Source organism: Salmo salar, chromosome 25, assembly GCF_965601325.2.
Source record: "Salmo salar chromosome 25, fSalSal1, whole genome shotgun sequence".
NCBI lineage: Eukaryota > Metazoa > Chordata > Actinopteri > Salmoniformes > Salmonidae > Salmo > Salmo salar.
In genome coordinates, this window is record NC_138315.1 from 3,417,619 (window position 1) to 3,436,123 (window position 18,505).

Here is an 18,505-nt window from a genome sequence, read left to right on the forward strand (position 1 = left end):
TAGTGTATTTTTCTGAGAGCAGTACTCAGATTATTGCAAAGTGTGCTTTCCCAGTAAAGTTATTTTGAAATATTTCACAGCGTTAGCATAAAGGAGATGTTCATCTATAATTCTTTGAATGACAGTTTAACCTGTTGGGGGTAGGGGGCAGTATTGACACGGCCGGATAAAAAACATACCCGATTTAATCTGGTTACTACTCCTGCCCAGTAACTAGAATATGCATATAATTATTGGCTTTGGATAGAAAACACCCTAAAGTTTCTAAAACTGTTTGAATGGTGTCTGTGAGAACTCATATGGCAGGCAAAAACCTGAGAAGATTCCTTACAGGAAGTGCCCTCTCTGACAAGATCTTGTTCTTCTTGTCTCTGTTTATTGAAGACTGATGATCTTTGCTGTAACGTGAAACTTCCATAGGCTCTCAGAGCCCGGGAAAAAGCTGAATGATATCTAGGCAGCCCCAGGCTGAAACACATTTACGCTTTTGGCAAGTGGCCGATCAGAGGACAATGGGCTTAGGCGCGTGCACGAGTCGACCCCGTGCTTTACTTTCTTTCCTCTTTTTACCTAAACGCAGATTCCCGGTCGGAATATTATCGCTTTTTAACGAGAAAAATGGCATAAAAATAGATTTTAAACAGCGGTTGACATGCTTCGAAGTACGGTAATGGAATATTTCGAATTTTTTTGTCAAGAAATGCGCCATGCTCGTCACCCTTCTTTACCCTTTCGGCTAGTGTCTTGAACGCACGAACAAAACGCCGCTGTTTGGATATAACTATGGATTATTTGGGACCAAACCAACATTTGTTATTGAAGTAGAAGCCCTGGGAGTGCATTCTGACGAAGAACACCAAAGGTAATACAATTTTTTTTTATAGTAAATCTGACTTTGGTGAGTGCTAAACTTGCTGGGTGTCTAAATAGCTAGCCCTGTGATGCTGGGCTATCTACTGAGAATATTGCAAAATGTGCTTTCACCGAAAAGCAATATTAAAATCGGACATATCGAGTGCATAGAGGAGTTCTGTATCTATAATTCTTAAAATAATTGTTATGCTTTTTGTGAACGTTTATCGTGAGTAATTTAGTAAATTTTTTGTAAATTCACCGGAAGTTTGCGGGGGGGGGTATGCTAGTTCTGAACGTCACATGCTAATGTAAAAAGCTGGTTTTTGATATAAATATGAACTTGATTGAACAAAACATGCATGTATTGTATAACATAATGTCCTAGGTGTGTCATCTGATGAAGATCATCAAAGGTTAGTGCTGCATTTAGCTGTCTTCTGGGTTTTTGTGACATTATATGCTAGCTTGAAAAATGGGTGTCTGATTATTTCTGGCTGGGTACTCTGCTGACATAATCTAATGTTTTGCTTTCGTTGTAAAGCCTTTTTGAAATCGGACAGTGTGGTTAGATTAACGAGAGTCTTGTCTTTAAAATGGTGTAAAATAGTCATATGTTTGAGAAATTGAAGTAATAGCATTTCTAAGGTATTTGAATAACGCGCCACAGGATTCCACTGGTTGTTACGTAGGTGGAACGATTTCGTCCCGCCGACCCTAGAGAAGTTAATATTTTATCAACGTTTATGACGAGTATTTTTGTAAATTGTAGCGCTGATTCACTGGCAGTATTGGGGGCAAAATATTTTCTGAACGTCACGCGCCGATGTAAAATGCTGTTTTTAGATATAAATATGAAGTTGTTTGAACAAAAAATGCATGTATTGTGTAACATGATGTCCTAGGAGTGTCATCTGATGAAGATCGTCAAAGGTTAGTGCTGCATTTAGCTGTGTTTTGGGTATTTGTGATGCATGCTAGTTGTTTGGAAATGGCTGTGTGGTTATTTGTGTCTATGTACTCTAACATAATCTAATGTTTTGCTTTCACTGTAAAGCCTTTTGGAAATCGGACAACGTGGTCCGATTCAGGAGAAGTGTATCTATAAAATGGTGTAAAATAGTCCTGTTTGAGAACTTTGAATTACCGTAATTTCCGGACTATAAGCCGCTACTTTTTTCCCAGGCTTTGAACCTCGCGGCTTAAACAATGACGTGGCTAATTTATGGATTTTTCCCGCTTTCAAATAATAATTTTTTAAAAAAACACATTCTGTGACGTGCTCAGTTTTTTGGCGGCATGAAGCTTTCATTAGACCAATGAAATTGCCGAACGGGTTAAGGTCAAACAACTTTTTTGTTTACTGTTTAGATTAAATCGAGCGCTCTCAAACTTCATCATTCTGATTACGGTAGTCATTTTGTCACCCTCATCATGGCAAAGACACGGAGAAATGCATATGATGCAGCTTTCAAGTTGAAGGCGATTGATCTGGCTGTTGGAAAAGGAAATAGAGCTTCTGCACGGGAGCTTGGTCTGGAGCAATGACTTTCATGGTAGGCTACTGTTTACTGCTAATTTTTTATTTTTTGTTACAAGCCGTGTTTCGTTAAAGCCTGTGTAAAGTTAATTTGTTTCAATGTACTGGTAGGTACCTGCGGCTTATAGAGATGTGCGGCTTATTTATGTTCAAAATAATTATATATTTTTTTAATTCAGTGGGTGCGGCTTATATTCAGGTGCGCTCAATAGTCCGGAAATTACGGTATGACATTTTGAGGTTTTAAATTTGGCGCTCTGATTTTTCACTGGCTGTTGAATAGTGTTGGACGATTTCGTACCACCTCCCCTAGAGAGGTTAAGGGAAAGGATAAGGGGAAAATTAACTTTAAGGTGTTTCATGCAACCGGGCCCAAGTCCCTATAGGGAGAAAAGCAGTTTCCTTGACAACGTGAACAAGGGTTTTAGAACTGTGTTTGCTGTTGTCATGACAGCCAAACTGCAGGGTGCCAGAGTGATTGAGACTGAGTGTTGAGAATGCAGCCGGCAGCTGCAGGGTAGAGCGAAACAGACGGAAAAGTGGATGGACAGAGTGAGAGACGTCACTGCCCGAAGTGACTCAGCATCTTGTAAACAACAAAAGTAATTCTGCATTTTTTTTTAGCTTCCTCCATTTTGATTGAATAGTTTTCAACAAATATATTGATGCAGATACTGTATGTAGCATAACAATTAAATGTTATGTATATTTGAAGAGCATTTGATTTTATTAACCTTGAATATTAGAATTGCTAAGAAACCATACAGATTGAGGTAGGGAGGAATAGAATGCACTGTAAATGGCGGATACCTCAACTGAATGACTTCTCAACCCCAACAGAGCACTATATTTGAACTGGGGTCTGTGGGTGTGTGCCGGCATGCCTGCTCGTGTCTGTGTTTGTTCTTTACCTCGGAGCCCAGTGCAGAGGCTGTGAGCTCAGAGACTATGCTGGCCAGCAGGCCACAGGTGTTGGAGACCAGGTGGGGAGAGAAGAGCTCCACCTCCTTTCTCAGGCTCTTCCTCACTGGCAGCACTACAATCACCAGCATCTTCTCGAGAACCTCCCTGAAACTTGTCATCCCCATCAGGTTCTCCTCCGTCTGAAAGGGGGAGAGGAGAAAAGAGAGAAAGTTTAACAACATCGAGAAAGGTCAGCAACTGTGTCTTCTCTGATTGTAAAAAAAAATAAAAAATAAAATGAAAGACAAATCCACTGAATCCATCAAATTCTATGTGATAAGCACAACATGGTAAATCAGGAGACTGAGGTTACATGTCCATTTCAATGATAACACATTTTAATAGGTGAGTGTTACAACAGTAAAATAGGTTAAGCGATATGGCTAAACCCTGTGCTAGTTATGGGATATTCACAAAAAGTATTGGAGTAGGAGTGCTGACCTAAATTTTGCTTTTTAGATCATAATTAATAAGATATGGATCCAGGGAACTGAAACCAGATCAGCACCCCTACTGGGAGACGCTTTTTGAATAAGGGTCCTCATTGGTCAGACATTGTGTCAAAATGTCACTGCCTTTGGTGTTTACTCACGTGGCTGAGTTTCTCCATGTGTGCCACCAGCAGGGGGAAGCGATGGGCGAGCGCCGAGTCGTTCTCCGTGCTGACCTGTTTGACCAGCGAGCGCAGCAGCACTTCGCCGTCGTACGCAATGGGCAAGATGGATGTCAGCTTGACTGACGTGTTGCACAGCGCAGACATCACTGCCGCTAACAGTCGGCTGCTCGATGTGCGGAAATTGGCCTCAGCAATGTCCTGGTGAAAGTGAGAGGGGAAAGGGTGGGTGAGGTGGTAAACTTTCACTAAAGAGATGCGATAACTAGAGCCAGAATGCATTTGACCTTAACTTATCATTAGCTATGTATTTTCTAGATTATTTTTGTACACAAAAGCTTAGATGAGCAATTTAAATGGCAACCAAGACACAGTATATACGTACTAATACAGTGAGCTCCAAAAGTAATGGGATATTGACACATTTTCTGATGTTTTGGCTCTGTACTCCAGCACTTTGGATTTGAAATGCTACACATTTGTTGGATGCATTTGCTCTTTGTTTTGGTTGTGTTTCAGATTATTTTGTGCCCAATAGAAATGAATTGTAAATAATGTAGTGTGTCACTTTTGTTGCAAATAACAGAATATGTTTCTAAACACATCACATTCATGTGGATGCATTTGCAGTCACTTTTCTTGTAAATAAGAATATAATGTTTCTAAACAATTCTACATTAATGTGGATGCTGCCATGATTACGGATAATCCTCAACGAATCGTGAATAATGATGAGTGAGAAAGTTAGACGTACAAATATCATATCACCATGACAATAACAGGGTAGGTTAGCATTTCTGGGGGGTATGATATTTGTGCGTCTAACTTTGTCCATTTCATGCGTCTGAAGGTACAAACTAACCTTCCCGGCAGGCCCAGAGAGCAAATCAAGGGCACTATAGGCCTACCGCTGGCCAATCGGATGGTTCAGGTGACCGTGTCAGCAATAACGTAGCAGAAAGCTACAGCAAAGTTGATACTGTGAGATTTGAAAACATTTAAAACCATGACTAGAGAGAGACTGTCAACGAAACTAAGCGCAAAACATTTCAGCACTCTAATTTTCTAATTCTTGTCTAACCAATACCCAAATGAAGATTAATAGAAAAATAAACATCTGCATTTGAATGTCCTTTTTCTCGTTATTTTATTTTATTAACGAAAGCATAAAGATGTTGATGAAGAAATACTATACTGCCGTTTTCAGTTAGAAATGTAACACTTTAGAGTACTTAAGCATCAAATACATTGCAAGTTGAGGGATTTTCACAACAGTGCCGGGTTATAAAAAGTCTATTGTCCTGCTAATAGGAAACATTTGCATGATGGGCAACAGCTGTTACAGTTGTGATGTCTTCACTATTATTCTACAATGTAGAAAATAGTAAAAATATAGAAAAATCCTTCAATGAATAGGTGTGTCCAAACTTTTGAATGGTACTTGCTTAATTCATTTGATTAATATTATGGTGTTTCTATTCCATGAAAAACAAAAAACCCTCGGTTTCTGTTAGGATGGAACGGAAAATATGGCACTGTTCTACGTGATGTCCGAGAGTACAGTACTGGGCTATTTAGCTAAAGATTTTTTTTAATGATGCGACTCTCCACCAATAATTACATTTAGAGGATTGGAGGACTATATTAATATCTAAGGGGCATTTTCCTTACATTTAGAGGATTGGAGGACTATATTAATATCTAAGGGGCATTTTCCGTTAGGATCTGTGAGAATGCCTGAGAATATCTAACGGAAAATGCCCCTTTTAGATATTAATATAGAGTCCTCCAATCCTCTAAATGTAAGGAAAATGCCCCTTAGATATTAATATAGTCCTCCAACGGCCACAGAGGGAAGGCTATGTATTCTGTGCCCATTCGTGGTATCGCTTTTCGGTTACATATCCTTGGAATAGCAGAACAGCATAACGGTCCGGGCGGCCCTTGCTGTGCCTGGTGAGCAGTTGGTCAAGTTCTGTTGTCAGAAGAGGAATGGAAATGTCAGGGTGAACCGAAAACCTGACAAACCCGCCACGTTCTGTATGTTGACTCTGCCTGTCGGAGGTAGAGTTCCAGAGCTCACAGGTGTGCCTGGCATGAATCGTGACTCCATCTCGTTCCTTTTCAACACGTGAGTGTGAGTCAATGACTATTCAAGCCATTGACTCACTGATGAATGAAGATGATGAGCGATCGGCAAAGGCAATCTGTAATCTGCGGGCATCACGGCTTGGTAAGAAATGTTTTATATTATATATATATATATATATATATATATATATATATAATTTTTTAATTCTCAGAACATTAACCATGTGTGTTCGCTTGTTTAATACTGTTCTGTAGCTATGACCCAATGATTCGTCTGACAAACAAAGAAATGTGCGTCCTGCAGGCCCAGGCATGGATCAAAGCTGGCGAGACATTCAATAACGTCATTTTCACAGAAGAATCAACTGTGGCCCTTGAGCAATTTGCTCAAAATTTCTACAGAGAAAAAGCAAGAAGATCAACGAAAGCATAAAGATGTTGATGAAGAAAGACTGTTTTGAGTTATAAATATAACACTTTAGAGTACTTAAGCATGAATACATTGCATGTTGAGGGCTTTTCACAACAGTAGCCGGGCTATAAAAAGTCTATTGTCCTGCTAATAGGAATCATTTGCATGATGGGCTACATTATTGTAACCACAATGTCACCCCTAATTTGTATCTACCTTTCCAATTACTTTTAGAGTTTGTGAATTACAAACGTGCACTTTCTTTTTGGTTAAATTGTTTTAGTTCGAACATGCAGACTTTTTTTCTTTAAATTATTGTTTTATGTAGGATGCTACATTTTTGACCAGTTGCAATTGTAAGTGGAACTAATAAAAAATTCCTACTTCTATTAGGCTGTTAAGCCTCATAGCCTATCTCAGCCAGTTAAGTTATATAGGTCTATGCTCCGAAGAAATTGAAAATTCAAAAGGCATTCGCACATCTGAGCTATCTTTTTTGCAGGTGCACGGCAACAGCCGATAAGATGAGGAAAAAGAAGGAACCCGCACTGCTCTTGATAGTATCACTGATCTTTAATAAACTTTACGCGTCGGCCTCACGGCCTTCGTCAGAGCTTTTGTGAGTTTTTTTAAATTAGCACCCTTATGTAGACCTAGCCCCACCCACATCCGTTCCACGCATCGAAAGGGGTTGGAGGCGAAGGAAAAATAAATAAGTGGTACCAAATATAACAATATGCATTTCATAAATATTCAAATAAAGTGTGTACATAAAACGTATTAAACATGTCTGTGAAACCACAATGAGGACATCGACCTACCAAGCAAGTTTTCATAAATCATTGGGTGCCGTGTAAGAAAAACGTCAGAGTAGTCTGAAATAGGGGCATAATTCATGTTCAAATGTACAACATAACATACATAGGCATTTCATCATTAAGCCATTTAGGAAATAATGTCTGGAGGGTGAAACTCTGGCTGATTCTGTCTGATTTTCTTTTGTAGCTGGCAGTTAGCATGAACCAATTTATCGCGTAAATAAAACATGCCAGTGTTTCTTGACCGCATCTCCCACTTTTCGCGAGTTCAAAGTATATATGGTTGTAAACATTAGTGTTCTTTAGCGTTTTTTTTGTAGCAGTTCATCTCGTGTTTTTCCCCAATGCCAAATTAAAAGCTTCATCCACACATTGTGGAGAATAGCCTCCTCTTAGAAACCTATTGCACATCTCCGCTGCTTTTTCTAGATAGTCCTGAAAATGATTTGTTGCAAGTTGGGGAGGGGGTGGGGGTGGTTCACACCTAGCTCAGCTATTGGACAGTTCTTTAGTAAAGGTTGAATAGTCTATTGTTCAGCTAATAGCCCATCCTGGTACTCTTGTTAAAAACTAATAATAATACTTTTTCCTCTTTCCATGTTAAAGATTCCAATTGATAACGTTTTTTTTAGCCACAATCGGCCCCAACCCCAATTAACACATTTGGGCACAGTCGAGATCGTTCTGGACTTCGGGCTAGAATGTTGAGGGTTTGAAACCTGCTCCCTGCTTGCTATAATGAATGAATTTGATACACCTGGTATTGGATATGGCTGAAAAAAAACTTGCTAAATAGCCATTTTCGTAAATTAACTTCATGACAAAAAATATGTACCGTCATTTCCGGACTATTGAGCGCACCTGAATATAAGCCGCACCTACTGAATTAAAAAAAAATATATATTTTGAACATAAATAAGCCGCACATGTCTATAAGCCGCAACACCTCGGTCGTCTGCTCTCTGTGTGTTGACCCAGTCTTCGAGCTCATTTTCTAGTTCGGGCCATCTGCTTTTCTTCCCTCTGAAAGCTTTAGTTGTCTTTTTGCACTGAGTCAATTCCTCACACTGCTGTTTCCAACGTCTTATCATCGACTCATTAAGACCAAGCTCCCGTGCAGCAGCTCTATTTCCTTTTCCAACAGCCAGATCAATCGCCTTCAACTTGAAAGCTGCATCATATGCATTTCTCTGTGTCTTGCCATGATGAGGGTGACAAAATGACTACCGTAATCAGATTGATGGGAAGTTTGAGAGCGCTCGATTTAATCTAAACAGTAAACAAAAAAGTTGTTTGACCTTAACCCGTTCGGCAATTTCATTGGTCTAATGAAAGCTTCTTGCCGCCAAAAAACTGAGCACGTCACAGAATGTGTTTTTTTGGAGAAAAAAAAATTGAAAGTGGGAAAAATCCATATATTAGCCGCGTCATTGTTTAAGCCGCGAGGTTCAAAGCGTGGGAAAAAAGTTGCGGCTTATAGTCCGGAAATTACGGTAGTCGTTTGTCTCTACATTAACTAACATATTCCTCTCAATTGTACATTTTTAGCTTGACTCGTTATGACGTTATGTTTTGTCAGCCATCTTTGCTGAAGTCACCTGGGACGGGTGGCCCGCATCAAATTCGTCATTGGAACCTCTCGATATGATTGCATTTGTTGTCAGCAATAGGGGAGTGATTGCTTTCTACAAAAGCACAAAATGTGTACATTTCTAGACATCTTTGAACAGAGTAAGGTAAAAAAACTATTTTTTTTTGTCTTAAAGGGGCAGTGTTGTATTTAGAGACAGGCTTGAATAAGCTAAGTAGCCAATCGGCAGAGGGTAGCATAATTTGTCTGATTCTCTGTAATAATGGTATGGGAATAATAAATAATTTTTATTGTAAAGTGGTTTCTTGCATCAAAGACAAAAACAATTTGTCACATCCTTGTCTGAAGGACAAGTGGATAAACTGGCTAATGCCAAGCCCAGCACTTTTATTTTCTTCAAAATTCCCATGGAATCTAGGCCTACACTGAACATCACACATTAGCTGCTACTGTATGCTGAATGACAGAACAACCACGTTAAAATGTTATGGAATGCATTTTCTCCATTGTTTTTGATGGTAGGCCACTCTACATTATGATCATCAAATAGCCACAGTAGCCTACATGGCCATTGTTAAAACAAACTTAAAACAGGTACAGCCTCAGTGTTCACATTAAACACATGCTGGAAGTTGCAAAGAATTTTCACAACGTTCAAGTTTGCGCACAGCAGACCTGAAATTTCCTCAGTGCCGTAAAAAAATTGAGGGAACATAGGTCATGCAGGCTTCAGAGTGAAGTGCTATCCCGACACGATAGGGGTTGGTTTGGGATTCACTGATGGCTTCCGGGAGGTTGGATGGAGGAGACAGGTTGGCTGGGTGGGGTTGGGGGAATGGGATGGGAGGTTGGGAATGGCGGCCCGCTTCGTTTAGTTTCTTCTCCTTTACATAATGTATTTATTATTACTTAAACTCTGTAAAATGATAAACATGATCAATACTTAGTATTTGTATGTTTTTTGTTGTTGTGGCAGCCCACACGTACAGTACAAATATGCAGTATATGTGAACAATACTGAATGGAAAATATATTCAATTAATATGAAATTATAATAATTTGAATACTGTACCCAAACAAAAAAAGGCCAAAATAAATAAAAATGCGGTCACAAAGGGGGCAATTATTCTCATTTACTGTGTAATTCACTTCACCTGTGGTAAATTGCAGGAGCCTACAGGGTAAAAATAGTCTTGCTACAATTTTATCAAAGAAAAAACAAAACATTCCGCTGTATTTCAGTCAATTGTAAAGTGCAAGGGTGACAATATATTTGATCACATCTGTAAGTCTATGCAGTCCATGTGGGAATTGAGCAAACAAACTTACTGCTGAACCCACAGAGCTCCCTCTCTCTTAGACCTACCTGGTCGAGGCAGTTGAGCAAGTCGCAGAGGCAGGCCCACTGCAGCGCAGGCGTGGGGTAGAAGGAGTGGAAGCAGGCGGTGAAGGTGTTGTGGCACTCTTGCAGCACGGCCTCCAGCAGGGTGAGGGGCTGGGACAGGTAACCCTGGGGGTCGTTGTCCAGCTTGGTCAGGCAGTTGTCCATGCCCTCTGACAGGATCTTCTTGAGCAAACTACGGGTCTTGCCCACGCACTCCGCCAGCTTGCTGGACTCCTCCACCACCGCCTTGGTGCTGGCTGGTGAGGAGGAAGAGGGGGGAACAGGAATAGGACAGCGGCCTGGGGGTTAAACCAGGGACAATATGATGCTGTTACATTCAGAAACTTTACTTAAAGCTGACGGGTATTTTCATTACTTGCTATAACTATGAGACTTTATTATAACGCTTATAATATGTAAGGTCTCTCAATGTAGCAAAATCATTGGTATCAACTTGGATTCTTGATTTTGTATTTTCTATAATTTCCATATTTTTGTTACCTGTGTGTGTGTGTGTGATGTGTTACCTGTGTGTGTGCGTATTACCTGTGTGTGTGTTACCTGTGTAGTACTATGAGCACCTGAATGGTTGTGTTTGTGTGTACCGTAATTTCCGGACTATTAACCTGTTAGGGCTAGGGGGCAGCATTTGCACGTCTGGATAAAAAAAATGTACCCGATTTAATCTGGTTACTAATCCTACCCAGTAACTAGAATATGCATATACTTATTATATATGGATAGAAAACACTCTAAAGTTTCTAAAACTGTTTGAATGGTGTCTGTGAGTATAACAGAACTCATTTGGCAGGCAAAACCCTGAGACATTTTCTGACAGGAAGTGGATACCTGATGTGTTGTATTACCTTTAAACCTATCCCATTGAAAAACACAGGGGCTGAGGAATATTTTGGCACTTCCTATTGCTTCCACTAGATGTCACCAGCCTTTACAAAGTGTTTTGAGTCTTCTGGAGGGAGATCTGACCGAACAAGAGCCATGGAACGATGATGTCCCATTAGACACCTGGCGCGCGAGTTCATGTTGGGTACCCTCGTTCCAATACGTTATAAAAGAGTATGCATTCGTCCACCTTGAATATTATTCATGTTCTGGTTAAAAAAGGCCCTAATGATTTATGCTATACAACGTTTGACATGTTTGAACGAACGTAAATATATTTTTTCCCCTCGTTCATGACGAGAAGTCCGGCTGGCTTAGATCATGTGCTAACAAGACGGAGATTTTTGGACATAAATGATGAGCTTTTTTGAACAAAACTACATTCGTTATGGACCTGTGATACCTGGAAGTGACATCTGATGAAGAGAATCAAAGGTAATGGATTATTTACATAGTATTTTCGATTTTAGATCTCCCCAACATGACGTCTAGTCTGTATCGCAACGCGTATTTTTCTGGGCGCAGTGCTCAGATTATTGCAAAGTGTGATTTCCCAGTAAGGTTATTTTTAAATCTGGCAAGTTGATTGCGTTCAAGAGATGTAAATCTATAATTCTTTAAATGACAATATAATATTTTACCAATGTTTTCTAATTTTAATTATTTAATTTGTGACGCTGACTTGACTGCCGGTTATTGGAGGGAAACGATTTCCTCAACATCAATGCCATAGTAAAACGCTGTTTTTGGATATAAATATGAACTTGATAGAACTAAAAATGCATGCATTGTCTAACATAATGTCCTAGGAGTGTCATCTGATGGAGATTGTAAAAGGTTAGTGCATCATTTTAGCTGGTTTTATGGTTTTGGTGACCCTGTCTTTGAATTGACAAAACATTACACACAACTCTTGTAAATGTACTGTCCTAAAATACTCTAAATTTATGCTTTCGCCGTAAAACCTTTTTGAAATCGTAAAACGTGGTTAGATTAAGGAGATGTTTATCTTTCAAAGGGTGTAAAATAGTTGTATGTTTGAAAAATTTGAATTTTGACATTTATTTGGATTCAAATTTGCCGCTCTTGAAATGCACCTGCTGTTGATGGAGTGCACCACGGGTGGCACGCTAGCGTCCCACCTAGCCCATAGAGGTTAAGCGCACCTGAATATAAGCCGCACCCACGAATTAATTAATAATTTATTTTTATTTTGAACATAAATAAGCCGCACATAAATAAGCCGCAGGTGCCTACCGGTACATTGAAACAAATTAACTTTACACAGGCTTTAACGAAACACGGCTTGTAACAAAAATAAATAGGCTTTAACGAAACACGGCTTGTAACAAAAATAAAAAATTAGCAGTAAGCTTTAGTTGTCTTTTTGCACTGAGTCAATTCCTCACGCTGCTGTTTCCAACGTCTTATCATCGACTCATTAAGACCAAGCTCCCGTGCAGCAGCTCTATTTCCTTTTCCAACAGCCAGATCAATCGCCTTCAACTTGAAAGCTGCATCATATGCATTTCTCCGTGTCTTTGCCATGATGAGGGTGACAAAATGACTACTGTAATCAGAATGATGGGAAGTTTGAGAGCGCTCAATTTATTCTAAACAGTAAACTAAGAAGTTGTTTGATCTTAACCCGTTCGGCAATTTCATTGGTCTAATGAAAGCTTCATGCCGCCAAAAAACTGAGCACATCACAGAATGTGTTTAAAAAAATATAAAAAATTGAATGCGGGAAAAATCCATATATTAGCCGCGTCATTGTTTAAGCCGCGAGGTTCAAAGCCTGGGAAAAAAGTTGCGGCTTATAGTCCGGAATTTACGGTACAGTACATGCGCCTTTGTGTGTGTCCATGCATACTTCTGTGTCTACCCACGTATGTGTGCACCTCTGTAACCCTACCAGAGATGGGGAAGATCTCACAAATGTAGACACGGAGCAGGCGAAGGCAGCAGGTCCCTACAAAGCGCAGACGTTCCAGGTCCAGCAGGGTAGCCGTGTACTGGAAGCCTTTCAGGCCTCTCAGTTCCTCCACCCCCAGCACTAGGGTGGTCCAGCTCCAGTGGAGGATACTCAGCAGGGACTCGAAACAATCCTACAGGGAGAGGGGGGGGGGTGAAAACTTTACTTACAACCTATTAATGAAACTAGCTTACATCCTAACAAATACTATATTACACTCCAGGGTGATGTTCAATAGGGCATACAATGGAAACATTTTCCAAACATTTGGCAACAGAAAACTAAAATAAGTGTTTCTTATTGGACCAGTCCAAGTAGCTGCTCCTCTGTTTAAATCCATTTCTTCCATTTGGTGCCTGATGAACACAATTGGTTTCAATATTGCTATCATACAAGCCCGTGTTCTGATTATGGGGTATCTGCGGCTTGCCTTGGACCAAGTCTAGCTAGGGGAAACACAGGAGTACGGTACGTACCACTGAGACGGTTCGGGCGAAGGAGCGTTTGAGGATGTGAACCGGCTCACTGGTCTGCTGTTTCCCTTTGGCTGCGTTACCATCGTTCGACGGAAGTCTGCAGTAGTAAAACAACCACATTACATTCTCATTACAAAGCTGGTTACTTGAAGTTCATCAATATACGGGCCACTATTCAGGCAACATTAGGAGTGTAGGAAAATGACTTGCCTGTACAATAGCTGAGGTATTTGGCCTGCATTCACGTCGGTACCGTTGTTTGACTTCTTGGAACTCTTGAACTGAAAGACCACACTGCAAAAAGGAGTAGGTTCACATAATTCACAATGTACAATGAGGAATGGGGATATCTGTTCAAGTAATTGTATTTCTATGGACTCCAGTAGGTACCTGTCATCTGTGGTGATGGTGGCCTGTCCGTGGGAGCCACAGTCTGAGCTGGGCCCAGACACCCGGGCCCAGGCCACATACCACCAGCCAAGCTGCAGCAGCACCGGCTCGTCAAACATCATGGCGTACTTCTCCCTGGCAGCGCAGTCGTAGGCCAGGACGTCAGTCTCAGCCAGGAGGTCCCCATCTGTCTCATGGTCTCCACCATCAGGCCCCAGCTCAAACAACTGGGGAGTAACACACAACACAAGTCAGTGACAACACACAAGAGTCAACCTTACCAGCAGAACTTGAATAGACCTCTATTCGGACTGTGGCATGATTTCAGCTCTTGGCTAATTTGTTCAATATCACAGAACATAGCAATTAAATGAATACATTGATAAATACAAAAACAGTTGATGCTAGTATACCTACTAACCTTGATCTTGGCGGTGTACTTAAACTACTGAGATTACATAGGTAACATAGATAACATAATAGGACAACATAAGTTAAATATAGATTGGTGATAGCGGTTGGGTGTGATGACTGGTGTGGCAGCCATCAGTGCTGCGCATGACCCATTTGGGTACTACAGATTGGTGGTAAATAGGATAAATTACCGTCCTACAATGTCAAATACATACAGTGCCGTTAGAAAGTACTCACATCCCTAGACTTTTCCCCCAGATGGTTTTGTTACAGCCTAAATTTAAAATTGATTGAATTAACATTTTTGGTCGCTGGCCTACATCCATAGTGGAATTGTTTTTTGTTTTTTTACAAACAAAAAAAAATGTAAAGCTCAAATGTCAGTCAGAGTATTCAACCCCTTTGTTATGGCAAGCCTAAATAAGTTCAGAATTAAACATTTGCTTAACAAGTCACATAATAAGTTGCACGGACTCACTCTGTGTAATAGTGTTTCATTCTTAAAAGTCTAAGCCGTTGGGGGAGGTGGGGGGTCTAAGCTGACATATGGAATTGTTTTAAGATGGTCATACTATGGATCATTTAGCTATTTGATTTTGAATTTTAGGACCAATTTAGATATAATGAAAAGAAAACAAATAAATTATTTTATCAAATATGACCGTCTCAGGAAACTAGGCGTATGTCACAAGTCACGACTAAACAGGAGAGCCGTTTGAACGTGTTTTTTATCAAAATGCGTTTTTTGGGCAGAAATGCCTTCTCGAACATGTGAACTTTCATGTGCCTTAATAACAAACGTGTATGCCATCTGTAAATACGAATAAAATTGTTTAATTAGGAGCCTAATTGGTTAAGCCACAGGAAAAAAACAGCAACCTTCCCGCTAGCCATGATTGGCTGATATAATGAGTGGGCTGGACATGCCGAGAGACGAGTTTGGATTGGTCTGCCACATAGCACGCATCTGTCAATTTGAGCAGGTCAGGTAATCCTGTAACGCAGCTTTTTTTTTTTTATGTATAGCGTATTACATTTTAGAAAACTCCAGTATGTAAGTATCCATTTCAACAGAACATCACTGCAACAAATGTTTCAGATCACTCTCTTCTGAGTGTACCAGAGCGCAGAATAACTGATACATTTACGAACGCTCCATACTGGTTGAAAATGGCCAGTGTCAGTAAACGTTGGCAAAAAAAAACATAATTCAATTGTTGCCAGGAGCACCGTTACAGTCACCAACGCTCTGGATAACATGAAAACAGCCTAACCAGCTCTGCTAGGGTGAGTAAAATGGTCCGAGTTTGGGTAGGGGCCAAAGCTTAAGATGTATCTTATGGCAATGCACACGGTCCGTGTGAACTGGAGTAACTTGACACAACAACAATGGGCCAAGCAAGCTGTACATGCAAAACGGAAACGACACAGGACGTCTTATTTAGTGAAAGGGGTTGCAGTCTGCCGTGAAGCTTTCATACATGATATGGGTAAGAGTCTAGTTACAGTTAATTATGATTTCTAATTTTGTCAAAGTTGTTTTCATTGCAAGTTAAAGCTTGCTGTTAGCTAGCCAGCTGAAGATCGATGTTTGGCTTGCCAGCTAACATTGAATCCATTTGATTAACTTTAACTAGCTATGACAATCGAATTATGTTGCTAGTACTCCGGTTTGGGATTATAGTTCATTTTTTAGCTTGCTAACGTTGGATGGCTTGCTTCCTAACTTACATGTATGAACTGTGTGTAACGTTTGTGATGTTTTCTCAGAATGCCATTTCGCATTGCTTGTTATAGCCTAATGTTAGCTAGCTAACATTGAACCTATTTTGTTAACTTTAGCTAGCTATGACAATAGGTTTGTATTGCTAGTAATCTGTGGATTGGGATTCTGGTTCATTGTTTAGCTACCTAGCTAGATGTCTAAACAAAAGACCCCAAGTTAAAGGTTGCTGTTAGCTAGCTAACGTTAGCTGACGTTAGATGGCTGGCTAGCTAACATTAAGTGTATGAACTTTGTGTTACGTCAGTGATGTTTTCTTAGAACTAACCAGCTAACATTGAACCTAGTTGGTTAACTGACGTTAGATGGCTGGCTTGCTAGCTAACATTATGTGTATGAACTGTGTGTAGTGATGTTCTCAGAATGCCATTTCACATCTATTGTATAATAATGCTAAAATATTTGCATCTGTAATTTGTCTTTCAGCATCAGTAGAACATGCCACCAGTCATACAAAGATAATGGTCTAATACCTCCCATCTAAAAGAGAGCTGGCCCAAGCAAGCACAGGTTAAACCTGAATCATGAGGACATGCAGAGAGTGGTGAACTTCATCAATAACTACGCAGAGGATAATGTAATAGTATTACCAGGACGCCACCCAGGACACAAACACTTTGGTGGAAAGCTGCTGCCATCCCATGAGACAAAAGCAGCAGAGTGGCGTCTCTACAAAGAATCGATGACAACACTTGATATGTAAAGCATAAACACGTTTTGATTATTTAATTGCAATCCAACATGATTGGCACTACTTTTATTGATCTCACATTATTTCTGTATTTTCCAGAGGTACGTGTAGTCAGGCGGTCTTCCTTCAGGAATCTGTGGAGAAAATTGCTGCCCCACATCTCAATTTTAATCCAGACATTTTCCCTGACACGCAAAAGTACTTGTAACATTTTGACAGGAAAATTGTCCAATTCACACACTTATCAAGAGAACATCCCTGGTCATCTCTACTGCATTTAATTTGGCAGACTCACTAAACACAAACGCTTCGTTTGTAATTTATGTTGGAGTGTTGGAGTGTGCCCCTGGGTATCTGTCAATAAAAAACAAGAATTGGACTGTCTGGTTTAATAGAAGGAATTTTTTATTATTTATACTTTTACTTTTGATACTTAAGTATTTTTTAAACCAAATACTGTTAGACTATTACTCAAGTAGTATTTTACTGTGAGACTTTTGTCATTTTCTATTAAGGTACTTCACATTTACTCAAGTATGATAATTTACTACTTTTTCCACCACTGGATGTGGCTGGGAGTTTATTGCATTTCTTTCACATGACCCCATCAATTTAGACAAGTGTGACTGGGTAAGCATCACCTAATATTTTTATCTGAATACTTTCTGTTTACCTGGAATTTTTCCTTACTGTAGGTTAATACTACTTTTAGTCTTAATCTTTACTGCACTAGTCACTGTGTAGCACATGACCTCACATATGAATCCTTAAAGATATGGGCAAAATGGGTGTAGACAAAGGAGAGCTCTCCAGTAGGTACCAAAATAATCAAAGGCCCTTTTCTCAAAAGTGAGTTTACAAGTTTATCAACTTTCAAAGCAGAATTACTTTCCCATTGTTCCTCAAAAATCCAGCGTATGATATACCATTTTGTAGCTCTGAGTCTCTACTTTTATCCAAAGTAAAAAAAAACAATTTCAAATTTTGCTACATAAGACCGAATCCAGGTTGTGAGTCACAAATATTGAATTTGGCCTTTACTACTATAGCCCAGAGAAACGCATTAAATAACACATTCATAAATGGCAAAAAAGATAGTAAAAAAATAAATCATAAGAAACAAGGATGACATGTTTGTCCTATATCTAGGAGATATAAGGCCAGGAAATATACTGCTCAAAAAAATAAAGGGAACACTTAAACAACACATCCTAGATCTGAATGAAATAAATAATCTTATTAAATACTTTTTTCTTTACATAGTTGAATGTGCTGACAACAAAATCACACAAAAATAATCAATGGAAATCCAATTTATCAACCCATGGAGGTCTGGATTTGAAGTCACACTCAAAATTAAAGTGGAAAACCACACTACAGGCTGATCCAACTTTGATGTAATGTCCTTAAAACAAGTCAAAATGAGGCTCAGTAGTGTGTGTGGCCTCCACGTGCCTGTATGACCTCCCTACAACGCCTGGGCATGCTCCTGATGAGGTGGCGGATGGTCTCCTGAGGGATCTCCTCCTAGACCTGGACTAAAGCCTCCGTCAACTCCTGGACAGTCTGTGGTGCAACATGGCGTTGGTGGATGGAGCGAGACATGATG

The 18,505-nt window shown here is 39.9% G+C and overlaps 1 protein-coding gene across 21 annotated transcripts in view; it reads right to left on the reverse strand.

The window, feature by feature from the left end:
* The window catches only part of LOC100380858 (E3 ubiquitin-protein ligase MYCBP2), a 354,690-nt gene that overhangs the window by 132,886 nt on the left and 203,299 nt on the right, over positions 1 to 18,505 (reverse strand). For 17 of the 21 annotated variants that reach the window (XM_082968826.1, XM_082968820.1, XM_082968823.1 and 14 more), the window contains 7 exons: positions 14,009 to 14,235; positions 13,829 to 13,912; positions 13,619 to 13,715; positions 13,083 to 13,275; positions 10,247 to 10,563; positions 3,948 to 4,169; positions 3,304 to 3,495 (listed from right to left, as the gene is read on the reverse strand). In XM_082968826.1, coding sequence (XP_082824952.1) covers positions 3,304 to 3,495; positions 3,948 to 4,169; positions 10,247 to 10,563; positions 13,083 to 13,275; positions 13,619 to 13,715; positions 13,829 to 13,912; positions 14,009 to 14,235 — 1,332 coding nt within the window. The remainder of the gene's footprint in view (positions 1 to 3,303; positions 3,496 to 3,947; positions 4,170 to 10,246; positions 10,564 to 13,082; positions 13,276 to 13,618; positions 13,716 to 13,828; positions 13,913 to 14,008; positions 14,236 to 18,505) is intronic. The other 4 variants (XM_082968836.1, XM_082968833.1, XM_082968835.1 and 1 more) reach the window with 1 other exon arrangement.